Raw genomic sequence first — 25,112 nt, 5'->3', positions numbered from 1 at the left:
TCTGCTATACTGCAATACTTCAGATGCATGGCCTTCTCTAGGGGGGAGATATATGGAAACATAGGTTTGTAATGTTCTCTACAAACGTGGCTTGGCTTTGGATAATGGTCAGAGTGGAACAGAGTGGGGAGACTACCTGATAGAGAGAGAGAGAGACAGAGAGGTCTATATAGATATATATATATACTGTATATATGTATGTATAACTTTATTTATAAAGCGCCACAAGGGTACGCAGCGCTGTACAATCTTACAATATACAAAATTACACACAGGGAGGACAAGTGTTATAATAAATAACATAAATAAGTATAAATACACAGGGAGTAAGTGCCATGTGGTATGAGACACAGTAGGAAGGAGATCCCTGCCCGGTAGAGCTTACAGTCTAAGTGACTATTTGTAATTTATGTTTATTTTTAACTAAAGCATAATGCATGATTCAAGCTAAACTGATAAATTAATTTTCAGCATGTTAGAGAGGGATAATGTATTAAGTGAAGCTTATAAAGGGTCCCTATTGCATTCACACTATGGCAGTGGTAGCTGAACTTTGTTTACCTCAAATATTACACTAATTAACATTCTTGTTGGGATTTTAAAGAAATGTAAAAGCGGCAAATAGGCAATATTTCCAAGTCTTTCACTATCTGGCCTTCAGACTAGGACCCCTACCATGGCTGCGGACCTTATGCCCCAGAAGGACCAGTTGCACAGTTTGGCAACAATTACACTGTTGTCAGTTTGATCACGGGCCACTTAACCTGCCTGTTTGTGGAGTACGGGAACCAGAGTACCTTTAATAAAGCCACATAGACACCAGGAAATACAAACTCCTTGCTGAAATTAAACATATAACTTAATATTTTCTGAGAACCAACAATGCTAACCACTGTCACCTTTGCAATCAGTTTTCATATGTTTTGCAGTTTTTGAATAACTGACATCATCCTTACCTCCGGAACTCTATCTCTGAATTCCTCCATAAGGAACATTCATTCACTCTCTTTAAGAAAAAACTTAGATTCTACCTGTCCTTGTCCTGTGCTTAAAGGCCATTGACTATTCCTTGTGAACTTTTACCCTCCAACCACTTAGATTGTAAGCTCTACGGGGCAGGGACCTCCTTCCTACTGCGTCTCATATCACATGACACTTAATCTCTGTGTATTTATATATATTTATTGTATTTATTATAACACTTGTCCTCCCTATGTGTAATTTTGTATATTGTAAGATTGTACAGCGCTGCGTACCGCGCTTTATAAATGAAGTTACACATACATACATACATACATACAAAATGTTAATTTGAACACTAAATTCTTTTTTAAACTGGACCCCTTTGGGATCCATAGAGTTAAAGGAAAGGCGCCGTAAAGGACTAGGATGCAAATGCCTTCTCTGTCTGAATGGCAAATAGCAAATACATTGTTTTTGCTGAAGACCTCTAGATATTCTTTATACAATATAATGGGTCACAGAGAGAACTATTCTTTCTAAGCCAAACACCTAGAGATTCTCTTGGTCTTTGTAATATCTTTATAAAGCGCAACTGTTCTAAACATAAGGAATAACCAATGACAATGACAATTATTCTGATGTCACAGTGACACTACTTTATAAGGAAATAACTCTCAAGAAATTCTCTGACTAAAATCTTCTCCATCACGACACCATCTCTCCCTCTAGCCAAACACTCATTTGAACTATTCCAGGGCACATGAACTGTTCCTCCTGGACAGGTGGTAAAGAGTTGTCTTTAAGACAACAAGAGGTTTCTGGACATGTTTGGTTCCCCATTTGAGGTTCAACAATTGACCAGGGCCCCCCTTTCTGCCATTACAAGGTAGACTTATTAGTAAGTCAAAAACCCAGATCTTACTGAGTTTCCAAGGATATTTAGAAGGGAAAAATGCATTCTCCATGAGTCTCACTCTAAATGACCTTCAAGCTGGTCTCCACTCCCTGCTCTGTGTCCATGCTGGGAGCCTGATCTTCTTCTTTAGGGGTTCACATAGCGGCCGCTGCTGAGGCTGCCACACATAGTTGGGCCACACAGAGCAGTTAGGAAGAGTTGGGATTGTAGGTATTTGAGGGCAGATGGTGACAGTAACATTTAATATAATTGCCACCCAATAGTCTTTTTCTGCTTTCCTATAGCTGTCAGGGAAGCACTTGAGAGTTATAGATCAACAAGAGCTGAAGGGCTATAGACCACACAGTCCCATATCATATAAATAATGGCCCAAACAAAGTCTGTTTTGCCCTGAGCCAAAATCTTACTAAAGACAGCCCCAAGGAGGTATAGTAACCCCATGTATATCTCTACTAACTACCCTCTATGCATTTTGCTTTTCTTGCACTACTGACTTGACCATTGTAATACTGTAATTTTGTTTGTAACCCTTTTCATTGCAAAGCCTACACACAAGGAAGACAGACATTATACCTTACCTCCCATTCCACTGATTTGTACCATTATTCATTTACTTGCTATACATTCCTTAGCCTTATATCATAAATGCATAACCTACCGACAAGGTATTGTGACTTTGGTCAAGGTTGTAGCTCTCTCACTGGCTGGATAGCTATGGCTTATAGTTATTCTCAGCTAAAGGCGTGGGATGTCACAATCTTAAGAGTTCAGTTACAGTACATTTACACCCTTCCTAGAGTTGTGCAGTTACATCTGACATTTACAAAATTGCCCTCCCTTAATTTGATTATACAGTATTATTTTACAGCAGGGTGTGAAATCCTGACTATGGCTGACTGGGAGGGGAAGGAGCTGTAGGAAAGCTGCAGGCACTTCACAAAGGTATCCCAGGGCCTGATTTATCCCATACGTATTTAGCAGGGCCCTTCCATCAAATATCCATCCAACAACCGAGATGCCATAAAAGCCTATTCAATTGAATGGCCTTGTGAAGGCAGGCGGGTGGGTGACAGATGTACAGGGTGTGCAAATGCGTAAAAGATTTATGCCATGCTGTACATATTGATTCTACATAATGCCTGCTGCAATTAGACGGGGTAATGTCACTGGTACAGAGTTGCCTTTGCTTTGTGCTAAGGAAAGTAGCTTTTTGTAGGAAAAGAGGAGTTTCCCATGAATGCATTACATTTTTAACCTCTTCTCTGCCAATTAGGGAACTTGTCAGTGGCAAATCCTCCTGTACTAAAATTTGTCAAAGAGTCCTACACAACACAAAAACCTTTAATATACCTATCGCTGTAAGCTGTTTCTTCAAAAAGTATAAATAAATACCGTTTTTATATGCCGAAATCCAGCTCCAAACAGTTCTTTTCTTTCTGTATTATTTGAAATCCTGTCAGAGGAGGAGGGACTAAAGCATTGACGTTATGAATTGTAACAACCTCTCCACAGCTTACAGACAGCATGCAAGAACTACATAACCCATAATGCATTGCACTGTGATATTCCTTTCCTTATTGACATCACGTGTGCAGGGATTTGTGGGATTGGGAGGATGCAGGCTGAAGGCAGGCTGAGGACAATTGACTACTGTTACATTTAGGTCTAAATAACAGCAAATTTGTTCATATAATGGGAAGGTCCCCTACCAAAAGTGAGCTTTTTAGGACTCTGTAGCCCTTACAAACCTCCTCCTGTCCTCATATGCCTTCTCTGTATCTGTACTAAAGTGTAGATGTCTCTGCCAGTAAAGCATGAAGGGTTTTGAGAGCCCATAGTACCTACAAAGCTCACTCTTCGCCAGCACTGCTTTTCAACTGCTTGATCTCCATGACCCGTACCCAGATTGTCGGCAACATTGTATCGTTATATACTTATTACACACGGTTAGGATATTACGGAAAATACACATAGTGATTTTTATTGCAAAGTTATTTCCAATAATGGCCCTTTTTTGCTAGCTGAAAATTGCGAAGGTTTTATCATCCCTGTAATTTTCTTGCGGCGTGTCTCTGGCAGAAAGCATCAAAGGGATATCTTGCTCATTGGTTTCACATTTTTAACCTTGGGTTTGTTCCTAAAATGGTGATGAAAAAGAACTCTAAATGAAGAAGTGCACAGTCAAGCGGAGTTATATTGCTATGTAAGCTGTATTCCAAGTGGCAGAATCTCGCAGATATAATTCTTAAATATTGTGCTCGTTTAGATGCTTGTCCTGAGAATTAAGAGGCTTTTTACCGATAACTAGTTGTTTTTTAAGGAAATAACTTGCCATGGTGACCTGTTAAGGTTTTTGGATTGCCGGCTCACAGCAGTCAGTTCAAGACTTTGGACCAGATATTCATTACTTGTCCTTTTTATTACTGGGGGACATTGCTATTGAGGCCTCACATATTATGACTCCATATTATGGATGGCAATTTATCTCTTTAAATACAGACGTGTATGATATATTCCCAATACCCTAGTGTTGCAAGGGTTTACCAACACCTTGTGTATTACATTTTTACTTACAGATGGAGCCTATTTTATATACTGTACGTACGTGAGGGCCAGATGGTCTGCCTGAAAAGCTGGCCAAAAAAGGCCAGATCTATCCGTTCAACCATACAGTCTGTGCAGCAATGTAGGAATGAACCTACCAATATGTTTAATCAGGATATGCCTGTTCAAGGCCGCAATAAAAGTTGCATGTTTTTCCCACTTTGTGAATTTTTTGGCAAAGAGAAACAGGACTGATTCACTCATTGCTGAAGAATTCTCATTTCAGGCTCCTATATGGGAATATTTTGCCCAGTCTGGATGACATGTAGGGTTGTCACCTGGCTGGTATTCTAGCAAGCAAAATACCAGCTAGCTCCCACATACTCACAAAATCCCTTACATATTGAGTGCTGACACCACAACTGTGCCCCTTGATGTCATAACTTTGTTTTGTGACATCACGGCCCCCCATTTATCTCACAAACCACCCTCTTATAGACCCACCCCAGCCAATATCTTTCTTATTTCTTTCTAATTAAAAGGTGGCACCCAACTGAAATGGTTCAGGTTATTACCTGGCATTATTATCTATACACGACCTGTTTAGATTTACGGGTTTGTTGTATTATGTTTGCACGTAAGGAGGCCATTCACAATTGATGGGTCAAGTGCAATGAGCAAAAAAATAAGAACTTAGCACCCATAGGTGCAGGCCTTTGCACCACAGAAGAAGATGAATGCCTGATGACTACAGCATTGACTGTGCTTGACAGTGCTATATTCACGAGTAGTGAGCTGGGAGCGACATTTTTGGACCCCCTATCGCACTCTCTAACCAGAAGATGCAAGATAAAGCAGAACCATGTCCTTACCGTCTATTTCAGGGCTACCTTATGGAAAACAGCACTGTACTCTGCACCTTGTGCCATGTTGATAGTCCAACACTTGGTGGACAGTGCAGCCATACCTGGACAATTTTGCCCTCTCGGTGCTCCCACACTTGCATCCAGGTCAGAAGTAAATGATCCCCATGGTTCAGCTTATTTAACAGCAATTATATCACTTAGTATATACAGTTCCTAGACATGATTTAGGCAAATAAAGACTAGTAACAGAATGACCTTTAGGCTACCTCAGAGAATTAAGCAGGAGAGTGGGCAATTTATGATCTAGCTATATCTACCTATTTTCTCCTAGTATTTTCTTTCAGAAAAAGCCAAACTGAACAAATCCAATCCACATGAATGGGCAAAACGAGCAAGGTATTTGCTATAAATAAACCTCTCTATTTACCGCTGTGCCTTAGCTGTTGTAAGGTCTGTGAGTTTCAGCCAAACAAAATGCCTCTTGTGAATTCCCCGCGCATCAGGTGCTAGAGATGCACAAACATGGAGCAGCCCTGTGGGAGCCATCTAGCTTTAAAGGCCTTGCGCTACCTAATAGTGCTTAAACCAGAGGATCAAATATAAATGTTTTGCCGCATTTACAAAACATATTGTATTTATTATATACAGATTACAGACTATCTTTATTAATTATTAATTATTTTTTTTGGAGGTGGCATTTTAAAATCTCTGCACACAACTGTCCTATTGCCCATATTTATTACATGTATCCCAGGTTTCACAATGCAATCATTTCCACCCAAATTGGCCATATATCTATATGTCTGTTCCATGACTGTATATTAATTGACTGCACTACCAGGTAGATCCGGTTGGCCAAACCACATAAAAGACTGATTGCTTGCATACTGGCTTCACATAGACTCCATTTACTTATGTGTAATAGAGAGAGCTAATAACAGTTATTATGATAACATTTATGACATTTTCTTGTGTTGCTGAAAATATTTGATAAAATAGGAGCTAAAACCTGTAGTTATAGGCATTGCGGTACCATTTATAAATATATAAAGATATAAATAAACTTTATCCAAAAGAAGAGTATAATTCTCAGCATGTAGTGATTGCAGCAGTATTAATAAGTAGCAGTAGTTCTTTATTAGAAAGGATATAAACATGAACAAGAAAGAGATTAACTGTAGATAAAATAATACATGCTGAGAGCTATAACAGCTTGGGTCTCTTCCAGTGCATCCCAACTAGCCAAGCCAAGGGAGCCTTACTGAATGGCAGGGGCTTATTATGTGACTGCCTATCAAGTCAGAGCTCAGCCAGTTCTTAAACACTCGTTTAGCACATGGCTCAGGTGTTAAAGTGAGGTGAAAGAGTGACTGCAAGCGACACAAGCGCAACACCCGCTGTCACTTCTATGTGAGCAAATATACATTAGGAGGTGTAACATGATGTCGCTGGCTGTTACTGTTGTTTTCGCTGTAGTTATTACTCACCAACTGTAAGAAATATGTTCGCAGAATATAAATACATACCCCTAACTCATGAGTTCCTGACTCGTATGTTTAACCCTTTTAGTGCTGTAGAATCTATGGTGCTGGTTCTAAAGGACCATATTGCCCATGTCATAGCTTGTACATACCCAGTAGGCCCTTTGATCTATGCCATACAGATTATTCTGAGCAATTGGTTTTCATTTTTTATTATTTGTGGCCTTTCCATTATTTAGCTTTATGTTCAGTAGCTCTCCAGTTTGATATTTTAGCAGCAATCTGGTTGTTATGGTCTTGTTTACTTTAGAAACCAGGCAGTGGGCTGAACTAGAGATTGGAATATGAATAGAAGGGGCCTAAATAGAAAGATAAGGAATAAAAAGTAATAATAATAAAACTGTAAGCTCACAGAGCAATTGTTTTTAGCTGCTGGGGTCAGTGACCCCATTATACAGGTATCGGACCCTTTATCCGGAAACCCATTATCCAGAAAGTTACGAATTATGGAAAGGCCATCTCCCATAGACTCCATTATAAGCAAATAATTCTAATTTTTAAAAATGATTTCCTTTTTTTCTGTAATAATAAAACAATGCCTTGAACTTGATCCCAACTAAGATATACTTAATTCTTATTGGAGCCAAAACAATCCTATTGGGTTTAGTTACAGTTTAAATAATTTTTTAGCAGACTTAAGGTAGGAGATCCAAATTACAGAAAGACCCCCTTATCCGGAAAACCCCCAGGTCCCGAGCTTTCTGGATCACGGGTCCCATACCTGTAATCCATTATAAGGCTCAGTATGTTACGGGATCGGTTAACCATTTTGATACATGGAAGGTGACACTGTAAAAACAGGGTGCAAGAAGGGTGCACCTACTGTACATCTTCCTGATCGAAGAAGAACTTTTCATGCTAGTAAAGGTCACCAACCAACAGGCTGGCTTGGTTATGCTTGGTTGGTTTAAAGGTTAGGAACCCAGGGCAAGGTCTTGGTACATTTGTACGCTTGGTTTGGGGGGAAAAAACTATTTTTATATGATCTTTAGTCATTTGTCTTGGTTTTTAAATATACTCAGTTATCCTGCTTGCATTTAAAAATGTTATCTGGTTGTTAGGGGTCACTGACACCAGCAACCAAAGGCTTTCTGTGTTCATGTTTGTTGTTGTTATATATACTGCTTAATACTGAAATATCAATTTAACGTGAACTATGCCTTTGAAGTTGCCAGCTTCTAAGGAAGAAGAGTTAAGGGTTACAGGGAGCACTGAGCTCTTTTTATACTGTGAGAAGCACAAAACTGCAGTTCATTTTATTTGGAGTTACAAAAATCAGCACTTTAGGACAATAATGACTTCTCCAAATGAAAGGGCAAGGTCACTTAAATGAGTTTGATCCCTGCTGGGCTGCAAAGCTTCACATCATATTTTTTTTCCTTGCTTTCTCTCCGTCCCGGGGTTCACAAATGATGCCGAGTATCCATGGAAAAAAAAGGGAAAAAAACCCTTTTCTGATGCAAATTTCTCCACAATAGTGATGCAGATTTGGGCTCCAAAGTTGGCAGTTTATTGAATCAGCCGTATGTTCCGATGGGGTAGATCGTTTCTAATCACATAATAAACAAACTGTTGCGTTGCTGTGAAATGCAAACGAACATGTGTCTGGCTTTGTAATATCCTGGAGAAATTCTTCTGTCCCCCCCCCAAAGCAGACACCATGCCTCTTTCCTTAAGTGGCTGCGGTTGCTAGGAGAGGTGCGGAGGATCTGTGGGTCTCCCATTCAGCATTAAGGGCAATGCGTGTACTGAGGTAGAAACAGCCAGTGCATAGTGTGAGCCATGAATCACACTTTGAATCTGTGTCCACTTCTCTTTCAAGCACTTTTGTCAATTTGGCCTTGCAGCCTCCCCTTTTCAGTCGCCCCCCCATTGCAATGGTTTCAATACGGCAAGGGCGGTGCAGCTAAGAGTGCACTTGGGGAGACAAAACCCAAGGTTGAGAGTTATTCATAGGGCTCGTTAGTCCGAACGCACAACTTCATGAATAGCATCAGTCAGCTTCTGTACAAGCCGGATGATTAATACTGTCTGTTGCTAAAGGGGAGCGGGGCAGACAGAAAGTCCTTCATTGGGGCATTTCAAAAGTTTCAAAGACACGATAATGGCTTTGTGTTCCGCTGTTTAGAAAGGATTGTTTTCTTCCACTCAGGATTCTGCAACATCTTAACTCTTCACTAAGAGACATTTAACCTATGACTCTCACATAGGATATTGTTGTGACTAAGAGTTTAAAGGGTTTGTATATAAATGTGGTGCAAAGTGCATGTATTCTGCCCCCGATGCAGTATTTCCCCCCATTTATGTCTTTTTTCAACCCAACTTACTATGTTACTATATATAACTTTAAGAAGGGGCTGGATGGATTCTTAGCAAGTGAGGGTTATGGGAGATAGCTCTTAGTACAAGTTGATCCAGGGACTGGTCCGATTGCCATCTTGGAGTCAGGAAGGAATTTTTTCCCCTCTGCGGCAAATTAGAGAGGCTTCAGATGGGGTTTTTTGCCTTCCTCTGTATCAACTAGTAGTTAGGCAGGTTATCTATAGGCATTATGGTTGAACTTGATGGACGTATGTCTTTTTTCAACCCAACTTACTATGTTACTTACTATGTTACTATGTTACTATGTAATTGCATAATTGCAGATGCATGGCAAGTTTTATCGACCACTATTTGCATGTGATGTACTAATATGGTACTGTAGGTGGTAATTCCAGGATTTCTGTATACAGAGTCAGACTGGGATACACAGGGCCCACTAGGTACCCTAGTCAAGGGCCCACCACCCAACCACTACTGCCCCCCAGTCCAGCCCCACTGTGGAAAACATGGCCATCTTTAATTTTACTTGCATCTTTAAAACTTGGAACTGGTGACTGTCTAGGTGACAGGGCCCAACAGGATCAGGGCCCAACAGTGGCCCTGTCTGTGCATGTACTTGAGCATTATTTACCAGAGGAGACTGAATGGGACTAATTAGCCCTTGCAGCAATTGTATGTAGCTGCCAGTACTTTGTAAAATGTCTCAATATTTTGTCCACTGAAGCCCTTTGCACTTGAGCTTGCATTTGTGAAGAAGCCATTTGGTTGGTCATTCATTTTAAATACAATGAGAGCATTTCAACATTTTTTTAGATAGAGCAAGCTCTCTCTGTACAACAACCTATACCTCTAGGTCATACTGAGCATTTAAATAAGGACAACATTTCCCTGTTGCCAAATATACAAATATTTTTAGACACAAAGTTGAAAGCTGAATGCTTTTATACAATAATATCTGAGTCCATGATTCAATATCCATAGTTCAATATACAAGCTCGATGAGTCATGTGATATCAGTGTCATCGCTAAACAATGATTATCAGTGTCAGATTGGCCCACCAGGTTACCAAGAAATCTCCCAGGGGGGCCGGGTGTTAGTGGGCCCCCCTGCTCCTGACCATTTGGCCTGTTTCATGGCCATTTCCTATTTGTGAATGGGAAGAAAGAGGAAAAATAGATGGAAGAATAGATGATAGCAAGTAAATAAAGACTGGAAGAATAAAGAGGTTGGGCGAGGAAAGGAGAAAACATAGTTTGGAAAGCGGGCCTAGGGTCTAAGGTTTTCTGGTGGGCCCCTGGGTTCCCAGTCCGACACTGACGACTGTATATGATGGTTGGGTACATTTTCCTTTTCCCATGAGAGATATGTGACAATCATTTCTTTTAATGTAACTTTGCATAATAATTAAAGGGGTATGATGATAAACTCTTAGGTTTTGCTCACATTTTATAAGTGTACAGCAAGCCTTACTTTTCCCTGCAGGGGCTGTTAAACTGTTAATAGTAAAGCTCTGCTTAGTTAACATGAAGTAATGCTGGAATGCAGAATACAGGTGGTCTCCTTATGATCTATAGGAAGTGCTGATATATATACAGTTCCGGAATGTGAGCCAGGCTTACTGACTTCTCTTCGCTTGGATAAAATATTTACACTCAGTTAGTGCCGAGGAATAACAGAGGACATTCTGCAGACAGCCTTTGATATATTCAACTCTATGCTAAATATAATATGAGCTACATGCTCTGCAAGATTATGGGCTCACTTAGAGCATTGTATCAAAGGGAAAGGAAAAAAAATCTTTACGTTACTCTTCAAAAACTTTTAAATACAAAATTTCATCTGCTCCATAAAAAACAACAACAACAACAACAAGAACTTTTTATTCAAGGCCACAGGCACATGGTGTTTTTTGTCAAATAGAGTAGATAGAGGAGAAACATGATTTGGTGCTTTCCACCCTCTGTCTGCAACTGCACTGGCACGGCATTGGCAAAAATGTCATTTACATTGTGTGCCCACAGCCCAAGCAGTTTATCCCACCCCCCCATCTAATTTTCAGTCTAGCATTATGGGCCTTTAATACTGTTAATAGAAAGGGCAACACTTCAGCCTCTAATATGGCCTTCACTAATGTACACTAGAGGCACAAAACTTGTTTCCCCCTACAAACGCAAGTGCCCAAGCTTGCTTATTATGAACATTCGTATGATGCGTCGGTCGATCTGACATTATACAAATGCACAGAATAAGGGAGCGGGGGCTCTTCCCAACATGGCCACCTGCACAAGGAGCACCTACTTGGTGTGGGCAGCATATGGGGAGGTTTCTTCACAAATTACTATTGTTTTCCCAAACTGAAGTAGGGGCTCTATTAACCAGAACCTCCGATTGGGGGGATAGGTGGCCTTTAATCCTCAGGTCATTTAGGGTTTAATTTTGGAAAGATGCCTGTTTGCCCCCTAGATACTCCTGGAAGTCCATCTTAAGGCTCAATTAAGGGGGTTTAGGGTGAACACCTATTATCTGTACTAGATGTTATTTGAACTATGACTCAATGGCTATTACTTAATGTGTTCATATCTCTGTAACATTGGGCCAGACTGGCCTATGAAGATTCAAACTGAATTATCTCAGCTCTGATTGGCTCCAAGCTGACTTATTTTCTGTATCTTATTCTTGTGAGAGCGGACCCTGCATGACATATGCCCTGGTGGTTTTTAGGAGATCCAGCCCAATGCTTGAAACCTTGTATTGAGCTACAGGGGTTCCTTCAGCAAATGCTAGACCCATAAGGGTAAAAAAGAACAACTTTAAAGTAAGGGAGCACCGAATCCAAGATTCAGTTCAGTATTCGGCCGGGTGCATCCCTACATTAAAGCCTTTGTAATTATTATTTGCCCCTTTAGCCCTTCCCACTGGCTCCAAGGTAAATCTATTATGAATTGCCCCAAAACATGTATATTATTATACAACATAGTTTTTCTGTTATGTAAAACAAATTCACTTCAATGCATTACAATTCCATTGTGATGTACAGTGTAACCTAGCAGTTAATATTCACTCTTTATTTTCTCCGAACATTTGAAATATTTGGAAAATGAATTGCTTTGTTCTCCATGCCGGCGAGAAGCCCAACAACACACTCAAAGAATTAAGGGGCTAAACGAGCGGTATGATTAATCAAGAAGAGAAGGAAGGCGGGCCATTATTATTTATCAGTTAATGACAGTTACGAGAAAGCTGCAATGTTTCGATAAATGAAGGCTGTAAAATTCCTCAGCGAAGCATTCGGGTTCCTTCTGACTCAGAATATGGGACTGAACTGATCTCCTCAATGAAAATGCTAATTCCGCATGATTAATACCTTGTTCCCTTTGTCAACATGAATATTAAATACCTTTCTTCTGAGAGTAACTATAACTTGTATTTTCTCTGTACCCAGGGGAGAACACAGCAACCAAGAAGCATTCCCCTCATTTTGTATTCTGGCTTTGCACAATATCTGATATATGGAAAAAAAACAAAAACCCCTAAACAATTTGGTTTTTTAAACTGGATGCATTTATTTTGCTGTTCTTCTTCTTCTCTCTCCCTCTTTGTCTGTTTAACTCCGGCCCAGCTCCCTTTTCATGTGTCTGTTCTTGAATGTGAACCATAAAGGCACGGAGGAAACAAAGGGACTGTTTTTCTTAAAAGGACAGAAAATCAGTTTAGTGCAATTAGCAAACTAAAGATCACTTGACACTGGGCATTAAGGCTCTGCCAGAACGCATTTAATTGGTGCCCTTGCATTTATGGTTTTAGCGGAAAGCTCTAAAAGCCTCTCCCGGCCTTATTTATTTTGTTCTGCGAAATCTCAGGACTTTTCTTTTTACACTTTACTGCACCGTGGACAATGGTTAAAGGCAAATTAGATTCAAGCTTCATTACAAAGTTATTCCTATGAAACTTTTTAGCATAACCTACTTTAATCTAACAGCCGAAAGGCTTATCTTTCATTGAAATGAGTTGCCACATCAGGGTCTCATGTTGGTGGGGAAAGGGCAGTGTGATGGAGATCCCCCCATAAACCCCATGTTGTTTGGTCTATAGAGAGCTGTGAAGGATAAGGGGAATTAAAGGGATTTACTTAAGAAGCATTTTGTCACTTGCCGAGCCTGACAGCTGCGAGAAGATTTTGATTCTTCGGGCCATGTTTATAGACAATAATTGACTCCCTTCAAGAAGTTGCCTCATCGTGTTTCCAAAGGCTTCCATATTTATGAGTCCCTTATGAACTAATGGTGAGCGGAAAAGGCTTGACACGCAATATAGACAAGTGCTGGGAAATGGCCGCTGACTGAAGTTCAGCTATTAATTAGAGCTTATCGGTGCAGGACTGGATCTCTGCTCAGCCAATGTGAAGTATGAAATAACAAGAGATAACAGGAAACTACCGTGGGGAATAGGGAGGCAAGTTCCAGGCGGTATAATAATGCCACGTTTCAAAACTGGGTTCTTTATATATCAACAAATAAATCTCAGTGTAGTAGTTTATTAGAGCTGTTTAACCACTTAATAAAGAACACTTTAATAGAGGTAGAGGGATAGTAAGGCTATGCTGAATAAAATGCATGATCTGATGGAAAGTAGACTCCAGTTAGTCCTCTTGAAACTTATTTAACCAATCAGCTCTTTGTTCTGTATTCTTACTATGCTTGACCAAAGATAACTGATGATTGGTTATATGAGTAGGGATGTAGCGAACCTCAAAAAAAAAGTTCGCGAACCCGTTCGCGAACTTACGCCAAAAAGTGCGAAAATTCGCGAACTTTGCGACCCCCATAGACTTCAATGGGAAGGTGTATTTTAAAACCCAGAAAAGCCATTTCTGGCCAGAAAACTGATTTTAAAGTTGTTTAAAGGGTGCCACGACCTGGACAGGGGCATGGAGGAGGGGGATCAAGGGCAAAAATTTATCTGAAAAATACTTTGTTGACACAGCGTTGTGTAAAACCGCAAAGGCAGCTGGCAGACCTAGCGGAAATACGCTGTGTTTTTTGCTATTTCTCACTATTAGCACCATGGAAACGGGATTTGCTGAAAAACGCCATGTGTGGCTTGTGCGGCGTTTTTAGGCCGAGAAAAAACGCAGCGGAAAAACGCCACGCGAACCCAAATTGCGAACATACGCGAAAAGTTCGCAAACTTGCGAACTCGTGAACACCTGATGTTCGTGCGAATTAGTTCGTCGGCGAACAGTTCGCTACATCTCTATATATGAGTTATTGGGAAAATGTGGGCATACTTTGCCTTTTTTTCTGCATAACCCCCTTAAGTCCATGCTGGGTTTTTTTATCCAAATTTCAACCAAGAGTCTCCATTTAGCAAGTCTTACTCCGGAAATGTGTGATACCTGCTTAATAGAATAATAAGTTCCTTACAGAATTAACTTCCCAATCATCGAAAAAACACATAGGATATGTCTATTAGGGGGTTATGTAATAAAAGGCACTAAGTTTGCCCAGGAGCAGTAACCCATAGCAACCAATCAGCAGGTAGAATTTACTGGTCAAATATTTTAAATATAAATATTTTACTTGGTGCTGCTATGGCTTACTGCTACTTAGTGCCTTTTATTACATGTGGGGGTATGGGGCTTTCTGTATAACGGGTTTCCAGCTATTGGATCCCATACCTGTACTTATTACTTAAGGAAAGCAATCTTAAACATCAAAATTCGGGTTAAGGGTTATCTTTGTTAAGAGCCAATTATCTTTAATACCCCAAAGCAATTGTGCCACACATTTGAGCATAAAGTAAAATTCTCTGAAGACTGGGAGGGGGGGTGATGAAATCTCTTTGAGATTTGAATCTACCTCTGGAGACTTCATTTATACAGGTTTGACCCAAAACACTCAAGAACAAGATGAGCGAATACGAAGAAAACTCTAATTCTGCTATTCCCAGTGTAACGATATGCGTAATCAACATTTCTTACACTGCTATGCTTATGCAAGTGTCTGTATGACAAATGAGACCATTGTGTTACCTGTGCTTAGGTCTCTGCTGTATGCAGTGTTGTGCCTGGAATCCTCTGTATCAGTGTCATTTAAACGAATCAATTAACACCGGACAAAATGGCTATCCAGAGCCCACCCGTTCGGTTACACGAAGGGCAGCGTTCTTAGGCACGCAGAGAGTAAATATATTCTGTAGGCCACTGCTAGGGCATGATTAGCCTAACCACACAAGGCATTTGCAGAGGCATCTGCTTGGTTAATTTTGAGAGAAAATTTACCAGATGGAGGCTAAAGATTTAAGTGATTAGAAGGTAGTAGATTGGAATACAAATTGGATTAAAAGAAATTAGATTGATATAAATCGAATTGAGTCACAACAGTTTGTGTTGCTCATACCAAGGGCCAGTGGATTATGGGAGAAGCAGATGCTCCAAAGAGGTAGGAATTAATGTGGCTTTGACAGTCCATCTGGGAAGGCCTGAATATGGAGTACATCCCTAATCTCTCTTCCCATTTATCAATGCCATAATGTTAATTAGTACTTCATTCATTAAGATACTTAGAGTGGAAAAAAAAATATATCTCGCCCCCAGTATCACTCTACTTGAGAATGCGTGTTTGTGCCAAGAGCTGGCGGCAGTTGATTGCTGCTGTACAGCGGTGACAGCTTCCCTTCGCCTGCGTCTCTGCTGGAAAATCTATTGTGTTTTTGTTTGGCAATATATTTCCCATCATAAATTGCTTCAAATTTGACAGTGTGCCTTGATCTCTAAATCACATTATCCCCGTGGCACAAGGACTAAGTTCAGTTTATGCAATTGTAATCCGAGTATAGAATAGGGCTTGCTTTATAGCTCTTAGATATAGGCAGAAATTCCATTTGCCGCTGACATGGGCAGCAGATGGATACAGAGCACATAAATGTAGCTTTAAAATGTCTTGGTGAAGGGCTATTTTTCTAACCATTTATAGGACTTTACAACTTGCCATGGCTTTCTTTCTAAAGTTAACCAAGTACTGTCAAGTATATAAGTACAGATTAGTCAATATTGGAGATGTAATAAAGTTTTGTCCATAGACTCCTATGAAACCACACACCAAGTGGCCAAATAATTATTAAAAGAGAAAAACAATGATAAATAAGTTTGCCCAGGAGCAGTAACCCATAGCAACAAATCAGCAGGCAGCAATTACTGGTCACCTATTTAAAAGCAAACATCTTATTGGTTGCTATGGGTTATTGCTCCTGGGCAAACTTATTAATTATTGTTTTTCATCTAGAGATTAAACCACAAGCCTGGTCACATGATGTGAGTGTGAGAGTGCTTGTGTCATTGTGTCTCTGTGTGCCTGTGTAAGTCTGCATTATGTAAGTAAGTGGGGAGCATGGATACCTAGGACAAACTCAATCACAGTGAAAGCTCTGTGTATTTCAGTTTCTATAAAGTTTTGGGCAGTGTCCCCCGTGATTGGCAGCCCTGCCCATAGGTGAGGCAGTTCCTGCTTCTAAAATGTCTCAATATGTTTCTACAAAATATCCATATAACATATACTAATCATCTAATATATAAAAATAATTGCTTATTGCAACTGGAAAATTCAATCGATTATCTCTTGATCCATGGGTGCAGATAACTGGTATAAAACTAAAAGGGGTCCATTCCAAGCTTCTTGTCACCCCACCTTCAGAGCTAGAAATTGTCTTATTGGCCAAACATTCATGTGCCATTGTCCTAATAGATTAATATAGTAAAAGTTCTAGTAACCCATAGCAACCTCCCAGCAGGTGGCACCTTCCAGTCATATGCTTGGTTTCTATGGTTACTAGACCTGGTGCAAACTCTGCAATACAGGTATGGGACCTATTATCCAGAATGCTTGGGACCTGGGGTTTTCCGGATAAGGGATCTTTCCGTAATTTGGATCTCCATAACTTAAGTCTGATAAAAATCATTCAAACATTGAATAAACCCAATAGGGCTGTTCTGCCTCCAATAAGGATTAATTATATCTTAGTTGGGATCAAGTACAAGGTTCTGTGTTATTATTACATGAAAAAGGAAATCATTTTTAAAAATTAGAATTATTTGCTTATAATTGAGTCTATGGGAGATGGCCTTTCTGTAATTCGGAACTTTTTGGATAACAAGTTTCTGGATAAGGGAGCCCATACCTGTACCTAACCCTATAGCTGCTGGTGGCATAAGTACAGGGGAATTTAGATGAGTTCCTAAAGGATTGATACAGGTATTGGACCCTGGACCCAGTGATTAACTGGACTGTAGAATAAGGATGGAGTCTTTCTTTCTTATATCACTTATTATTAACAGGTATTCTAAGTTTTAACAAGCACTCCCAGTTACAAAAATGTGTGATTGCCTTAACACCTAGTTATTATATACTTATGCCCAGAGCTCCAATGGCATAACATTAGTCACTAAAGAAGCCTACCTATTTTCAGGCACTAATGGTTTATACCAGCTTGTCCACTAAGCTTTATAACTGCAGCCAAATGCTCTGCTCTTATGTTTACATTCAGTCTGTGCAATGGGAACTATGTGTGTTCATTAAAACACGGCTTTATCTAGGTCACGTAATAGAAAAACTGAATTAGTGTAGCATTTGCAGCTCATTAAGGTGCCCATGGAGTGGAACAGAGAAAGAGAAAGACTCAGAGTACTAATTTTAGACCCTGTCCTGGGTATGTTTCTGCATTATTTCTAAAGAAAAGAGAAATGTACCAATCTGCCAGTTATACAGAGAAAGGGATGTGCCAAGTGGCTTCTGAGGTCTGAGATGTAACACAATTTCACAAAAGAGATCTGCATGAATGTGATGACTTTCCAGAAATGGACCTTCTGTGCTGAGCTTCTTCTGCCTTTCAACCTGTGAAGCAAATAATAATTGGGCAGCTCAGAGCTGCATACATACATCAACAAGTCAGCGTAGGTCTGCACAACTCAGTGTTTTCTCTGGATGTTCTCAAGGCTGACTGTGCCTCTGTGTTACCAAACCACATTATCACATTACAGATATGGGATCTCTTATTCAGAAACTCGTTATCCATAAAGCTCTGAATTACAGAAAGGCCATCTTCCATAGACTCCATTACAACAAATAATTCTAATTTTTAAAAATGATTTCCTTTTTCTCTGTAGTCATAAAACTGTACTGTGTAATTGGTCCCAGCTAAGATAAAATGAATCCTTATTGGAGGCAAAACAATCCTATTGGGTTTATTCAATATTTAAATTATTTTTAGCAGACAATTTATGGAGATCCAAATTCCGAAAAGATCCCTTATCCAGAAAACCCCAGATCCTGAGCATTCTGCAGAGGTATGGGACCTGTAATCCAGAATGCTTAGGACCCTGGGCTTTCCCGGAGGAGAGATTTTTCCGTCATTTGGATCTCCATACATGTAGGGGCACATTTACTAATCCACGAACGTCCGAAAAGCGTCCGAATGCGGTTTTTTTCATAATGATCGGTATTTTGCGACTTTTTCAAGCGCTCAATACGAAAGTCGCGACAATTCGCAAAAAGACGCAAAATGTTCGTTTTCCAATCCAAATTTTTCCCATTCGGATTCGTGGATTAGTAAATCAGCCCCTTAGTCTACCAAAAAAAATAATTTTAATTAATTAAGCCCAATTGGATTATTGTATCTCCAGTAAGGTTTATGTATAGCTAAATTAGGATCAAGTTTATTATTACAGAAAAAAAGGGAAATAATGTTTAAAAATTATAGTTATTTACTTGTAATGGAGTCTATGGGAGATGGTCTTCCCATAAATCATAACTTTCTGTATAAGGGTTTCCGGATAAGGGATCCCACACCTGTATTAAAAATATGTTCCTATTTTTAATACAACATTTGGGGTCAATTTAAATGAAAGCCATAGGTTAGGCTTATGGAGCTACCATTATATTACTTGGGTTCAAGGCTTAGTCAGTCTTGAAATCTTGCCTATTAGTATTAGGGTAAATTACTGGATAATCTGTGCTAAAATTCCCTATAAGGTGCCATGAGAGCTGTCTTTTTAATTCCTGTGCCTGAGCTAGCTAATTGTGCTGGCAGTAGTAGCTGGCATTTTGGATCCTGTGGCAGAGAGGGATGTAATGGTGTCATAGACTAATTGTTATTATCCACGTTATCCATGTTAGATGGCTTCCTTTCCTCCCAACAAGATTAAGGAGCATCTAAGTCCTGAGTTGTCTTTCTTTATATGTGAGGCGACCCGGTATATTAGGGAACGTTACTCTTTCCTTTGATTAAGAACTTTGATCATTCCAAATTATTACACTGTAAATATTCCCTTAATCAGCCATTAGTTTTATGAGTTTGTTGGGGGAATGTAATAAAAGTTGTAAATGGGAGAACATTTGTATAAATAAGAAACACAATTTGCATGTTGCAAGTAATATACTTCATTAGACAGTTACTGCGCTGCCAATTTTATTTGCGGGTAGCCCATTTTACTAAGGCCGGCTCGAAGCGCGCATATATTTGTGCACAAAAATAACTCTTTTTTTCAGAAAGATGCTTTATTACATTCGCTGGTATGCACAGTGTTACCGGATTGCAATACCAATATTAAAGGAGAAGGAAAGGCACAATTGCTGATGGTGTGCCAAAATGTAGGCACATCCGGATAATAGATCCCATTCCTGTACAATCTATGGGGGGGGGGGGTCTAACTTTTGGTACCTCCCCCCCAGTGTTTGTGACTTTCCTTCTCCCTTAAATTCACACAAAGGAAAACTGATCTCATTTGCTATATATTTTATGGGATCTACTCTTTGCTCTCTACTCACTCACTGCTCTCCATTTATATGGGTCTGTGGGCTCATTTATGAACACAAATGCAAGTGAAGTCATGATAAAATGGACACAGGTTGATGCACGTATTGCATGCAAACACATTCCTTATACCATATAGTTGCATCCTTGCGTCTGTTCTACCCCTTTCAACAGAATCAAGCTCAAGTGCACCTTTTGAGGCTGGGTGCTACTCCCACCTTGAATTCCAGAGTTCCCTTAGTTTTCTGCTAATGTTATCCCCACTGAATTTGCATCAAAACACAAGTGTAATTAAGTTGATGCATTGGGGGCAACTGCCTTAGGGTGAAGACACACTGGGCTACTAGTAGCAGCTACTTTTTCACGGCTACTAAACAACAGAAAGTACCCTGCCATAGACAATAATGAGAATTGCCTCTGCTAAAACACATGTAGAGACAATTATCAGTAAATGATCAGCATTGTCTATTTTAGTAGCCACGACAAGTAGCTGCTACTAGTAGCTCCATGTGTCTTCACCCTTAGGGTGAAGACACACGGAGCTACTAGTAGCAGCTACTTTTTCACAGCTACTAAACACCAGAAAATACCCTACCATAGACAATATTGAGAATTGCCACTGCTAAAACACATGTAGAGACAATTATCACTAAATGATCAGCATTGTCTATTTTAATAGCCATGACAAGTAGCTGCTACTAGTAGCTCAGTGTGTCTTCACCCTTAGATGTAAAAACATGGCAATTTGTGTTTGAAATTACACGTTGCACTTGTTTTAGTGTAATTATGTCTCATATAGATATGAATGACATTCACCCATCACTTGTGTCCATTGTGGGACCAAAATTCACCCTGTTTGTACAGGCCGGTTTGGTCACTGCTCTCAGTGACAGTTTCTTCATGTGACATAGCCCAAATTCATGATGTCCAAAGTCTATGGGCAAGACTACTCAATGGGGGTGGGGGGCAGCAGTATTTCACTGTCAATTATGGAAAAACCTAAGCCAAACTAAAGCATCACTTGGTATCAAATATAAAACGTACCCTAGCTTTGTAGTTTCCCTCTTTAAAATAATGAAAAAGAAAAATAATGTGAACGCTAGTCCCATTCTCATTCTTTGCATAAAAACCCAGAGGGCATTGAATCTAATTCTGGCTTTAGTAGCTCTGGTGGCAGAACACCATCTTGCAGAGTGACATGAGAAATAGCTGCAGTTGGTCCTGAGAAAAGAAATGGTAGAGTCTGTAAATGAGAGTGAGAGAAAGGTTGCCTTGGGAGGGGAACTCAGCATAAGGCATTTTGTATACTGAATTGACTAGAGGGAAAACCATGGTCTCTTGAAGTGCAGCTCTTATGCCAAATGGAGGAGATCACTGAGTCGTTATTCAATCAGCTTTACAGCTTATGAACACTAACAGATGTTTAGCTAGAATGGTGGCTTTCAGTTCATTGTTCAAAAATGTGGATTGTCTGTGTGTGAGCCTTCAAACTGTACACAGAGTTCCCTTCAGTAGCAGATAGGTGAGTTCAAAGGAAAAGATGCTGAGATCAAACCCGAAAGGCTACTATACTGACAACTTTGAAATAATTACCCATAAAATCGTGCATAATTATGTTCTTCTAGTGGGTTTCAGAAGTCTTTACAGATAGAAGTGCATGGGAAACGTATTGTATAACTGCTAGAGATAGAGTGTATAGTGATCTGGGGCATGCAGCGTGAAACTATTACTCTATAAAGTTTCCTTTCATCCCTTAGTATTCCATGCTCCACCTCTATGTTCTTAGAACATGACTATGGAACACTGGGGCAAAAGCACAGGAATAGGCACCCATTGGTCCCCTTAATATAGTTTTCCCCAACCAGTGGCTCGTGAGCACCATGTTTCTCACAAACCCCTTGGATGTTGCCTCAAAGCAGATGCTTATTTTTGAATTTCTGGTAAGGGGGCAAGTTTTGGTTGCATAAAAACCAAGTAATATAATGGCAAACAGAGCCTTCTGTAGGCTGCCAGTCCACATAGGGGCAATTAAGTAGCTAATTATAGTTCTTATTGGCACCCCCAGGAACCTTTGTGTGTTGCTCCCCAACACTTTTGCCATATAAATGTGGCTCAGGTGTATAAAAGGTTGGGGATCCCTGCCTTATATCTCTGAATTCCCTAAATGTATGCAACATATAAATCGTGTAGAGATGCTGGGAGCCAAACCTTCCTATGGAAGATTAGATTGTAAGCTCTATAGGGCAGGGACCTCCTTCCTACTGTGCCTCTTAGCACATGGCACTTAATCTCTACGTATTTACAATTATTCATTCTATTTATTATATAATACTTGTCCTCCCTCTGTGTAATCTTGTATATTGTAAGTCTGTACAGTGCTGCGTATCCTTGTAACTTTTATAAATAAAGTTATAGAAACATATGGATCCCTACCTTCCCTGACCCTTTCTGTAACGATAATTCCCCTTTTAACTAGAAGCCTGCCTCTCCCCTGCCCATTCATTACCCAGCCTGTCTATTTGTGGACAGCATCAATACACTTGGTTTCATTTATAAAAGAGCCTTTAGATAGGCATATGTACTACCGCAATTTGGACATAATTAATATTTATGAAAGTCTATTCCCTCATCTCCAATTTCCCTTCTATTTATTGCATCTCCACCTTCCACGCTAAAGATATAGTAAGCTGATACCAAAAACAGCTTCACAATAGGATGGTGTTTTTATATTTTGTTTCAAATGTACTAGGATAAGTCCATATCATTATGGATCCCTATTTTGTGTTCATTTCATTATTTAGCCATGCTGATTCTTGCTCAGCGGGACAGGTACGGGATATGGAAATATAAAGAGGTAGTCAATTATTTTAAGCAGAGGAGTCGCTGTCGTTTCAGAGTAGAGCATTACCATTTAAATAGAAGTGAGAAAGTGGGACTCGTTGGATTGAGGTAAATACTGTATCCATTAAGCTGCTGAACTGGTAAATACCCCAGTTTCAATTAATTCGCTCCAAAGGAAATAGAGCTCCTCTTGCTCGCCCAAGGGAATCAGTGTTCTTACACCTCTGGCTCTGATCAGTGGAATGTCACTGCGTTGCATCCCATCATGCTTTGGATGAGTTGAGATATACCTTTCTGAAGTTAGCGAAACCTCAGCCTGCTTTATGCGGGTCACATTCAGTTGGCAGTGGAACAGGATTGAAATCATTGGCCAGATATAAACTGTAGTCTAACTGGTTGAATGCATCAAGCTAGCAGAACCGTTATTAGTTCTAATAGGATTTTACAGGACATTTCGTCTGATCCTGGCAGGGGCCTGGTAGATAAGAAAGTGTTATGTCACGGGGCTAGCTGGAAGTCTGGGGGGAGGGATCCCTAGCAAAGTATTTATATATACTTTTTATATACACTCTTTTATATATAATTACTTTTAAAAAGTATATATACAGTATATATGAGTTATGGTTCTGTTCACAGCAATATAACATATCATTTACTTTATTTCTTATGGCATTTTTGTGACCAAGGGGGTTATCTCTGATTTTGGTGTCCCACATTAAATTCTATGTCTGTTGGAGTATACAGGAAATTGTAGATCAGGATATTTTGGGGCAAGTTTTATGGCAAGTTTAATGTTTAGTGTATGAAGGAAAATGGACCCCTTGGCTAAAAATTACCCATGGTAAAATAACTGATGTCAGAATTATTGTTAGTATTTAGTGCAGAAATGTCATACCGTGGGCCTTACAGCTCATAGTGTAGACTTGGATAAAGTAAGGGGCGTATTCATTAACAGTGGAGACAAATATCACTGGTGATGTTGCCCATAGCAACCAATCAGATCTTTGCTTTTGTTTTCTAACTTGTAGGTGACTGCTCAAATCTAATTGCGGATGGGTTAATAAATATGCCCTAATTGTTCTAGAAGTATTAGTGCCCTTAAAGAATCATGATGTTTTCAGCACTTGGGGAACAAGTTGCATATTTGGCAAAACCTTGTACAAGTTAAATTTATCAAAGCTCATGATGTTCCTTGCAGTTCCATCTAAAAATGTTTCCATGTTTATATTCCAGGATCCCGTCTCCGTCAAGAAGATTTCCCCCCACGGATAGTTGAGCATCCATCGGATGTCATTGTGTCAAAGGGAGAGCCAACCACCTTGAACTGCAAAGCGGAAGGGCGGCCTACACCCACCATAGAGTGGTACAAAGACTTAGAAAGGGTTGAGACAGACAAGGATGACCCCCGCTCACATCGAATGCTACTGCCAAGTGGATCTTTATTTTTTCTGCGCATTATCCATGGGCGCAAGTTTAAGCCAGACGAAGGAAGTTACGTCTGTGTGGCAAGGAACTATCTCGGGGAGGCTATGAGTCGAAATGCATCTCTGGAAGTGGCATGTAAGTAACAAAAAGGACTTAACAGAGTTTGGTTTATCTGAAGCCCTCTAAATGTTGTAGAACTGCAACTTCCTCCCTCCCCAGGATTCTGGGAATTGTACTACAATAGCATCAGTAGGACCACAGGTTAACAGAGCTTGAAATAAACAGTGTACAGATCTTCACAACTGGGATATTCAACTTCCCAGCCTTGGCTGTTTCATATTGTAGCTGAATAACAGCTTGAGGGCTACAGGTTGAATGTGCTTGTCATATAGTAATATAATTGCAAGTAGAGCCACATTCATTGTATTATTTATTAGAAACATTTTGTACAAACTAAGATAGCAAAACAGAACTTAAAATTAAATTACAGGTGTAGAAAAACTATAATGTACGAATTGTCTGTATTAGTGATGTGCAGGTCGACAAAAAGTCGACCCAAACCCAACCCTAACCCACTACCAACCCTAACCCACCCACTCCCAACCCTAACCCACCCCCTCCCAACCCTAACTCACCCACTCCAAACCCTAACCCACCTACTCCCAACCCTAACCCACCCACTCCCAACCCTAACCCACCCACTCCCAACCCTAACCCACCTACTCCCAACCCTAAGCCACCTACTCCCAACCCATGCCCAAGCTGCACCCAACCCAATATCGAAATAAACCTCTATTTATAAACCTGTATGAATGTCAACCTGAACCCGTCTGACCTGTAGGTCCTGTGGATTTCGGGCCAGCCCACACATCCCTAGTTTGTATATC

The 25,112-nt window shown here is 40.0% G+C and overlaps 1 protein-coding gene across 14 annotated transcripts in view; it reads left to right on the top strand.

The window, feature by feature from the left end:
* robo2 (roundabout guidance receptor 2) overlaps nt 1-25,112 on the top strand; it is a 627,127-nt gene that overhangs the window by 346,450 nt on the left and 255,565 nt on the right. For all 14 annotated transcript variants that reach the window (XM_031896599.1, XM_031896601.1, XM_031896594.1 and 11 more), the window contains exon 2: nt 24,034-24,360. In XM_031896599.1, the coding sequence (XP_031752459.1) occupies nt 24,034-24,360 (327 nt within the window). The remainder of the gene's footprint in view (nt 1-24,033; nt 24,361-25,112) is intronic.

The sequence above is a fragment of the Xenopus tropicalis genome, chromosome 2 (assembly GCF_000004195.4).
Source record: "Xenopus tropicalis strain Nigerian chromosome 2, UCB_Xtro_10.0, whole genome shotgun sequence".
NCBI classification, from domain to species: Eukaryota; Metazoa; Chordata; class Amphibia; order Anura; family Pipidae; genus Xenopus; species Xenopus tropicalis.
This window is presented reverse-complemented; position numbering and strand designations above follow the sequence as displayed.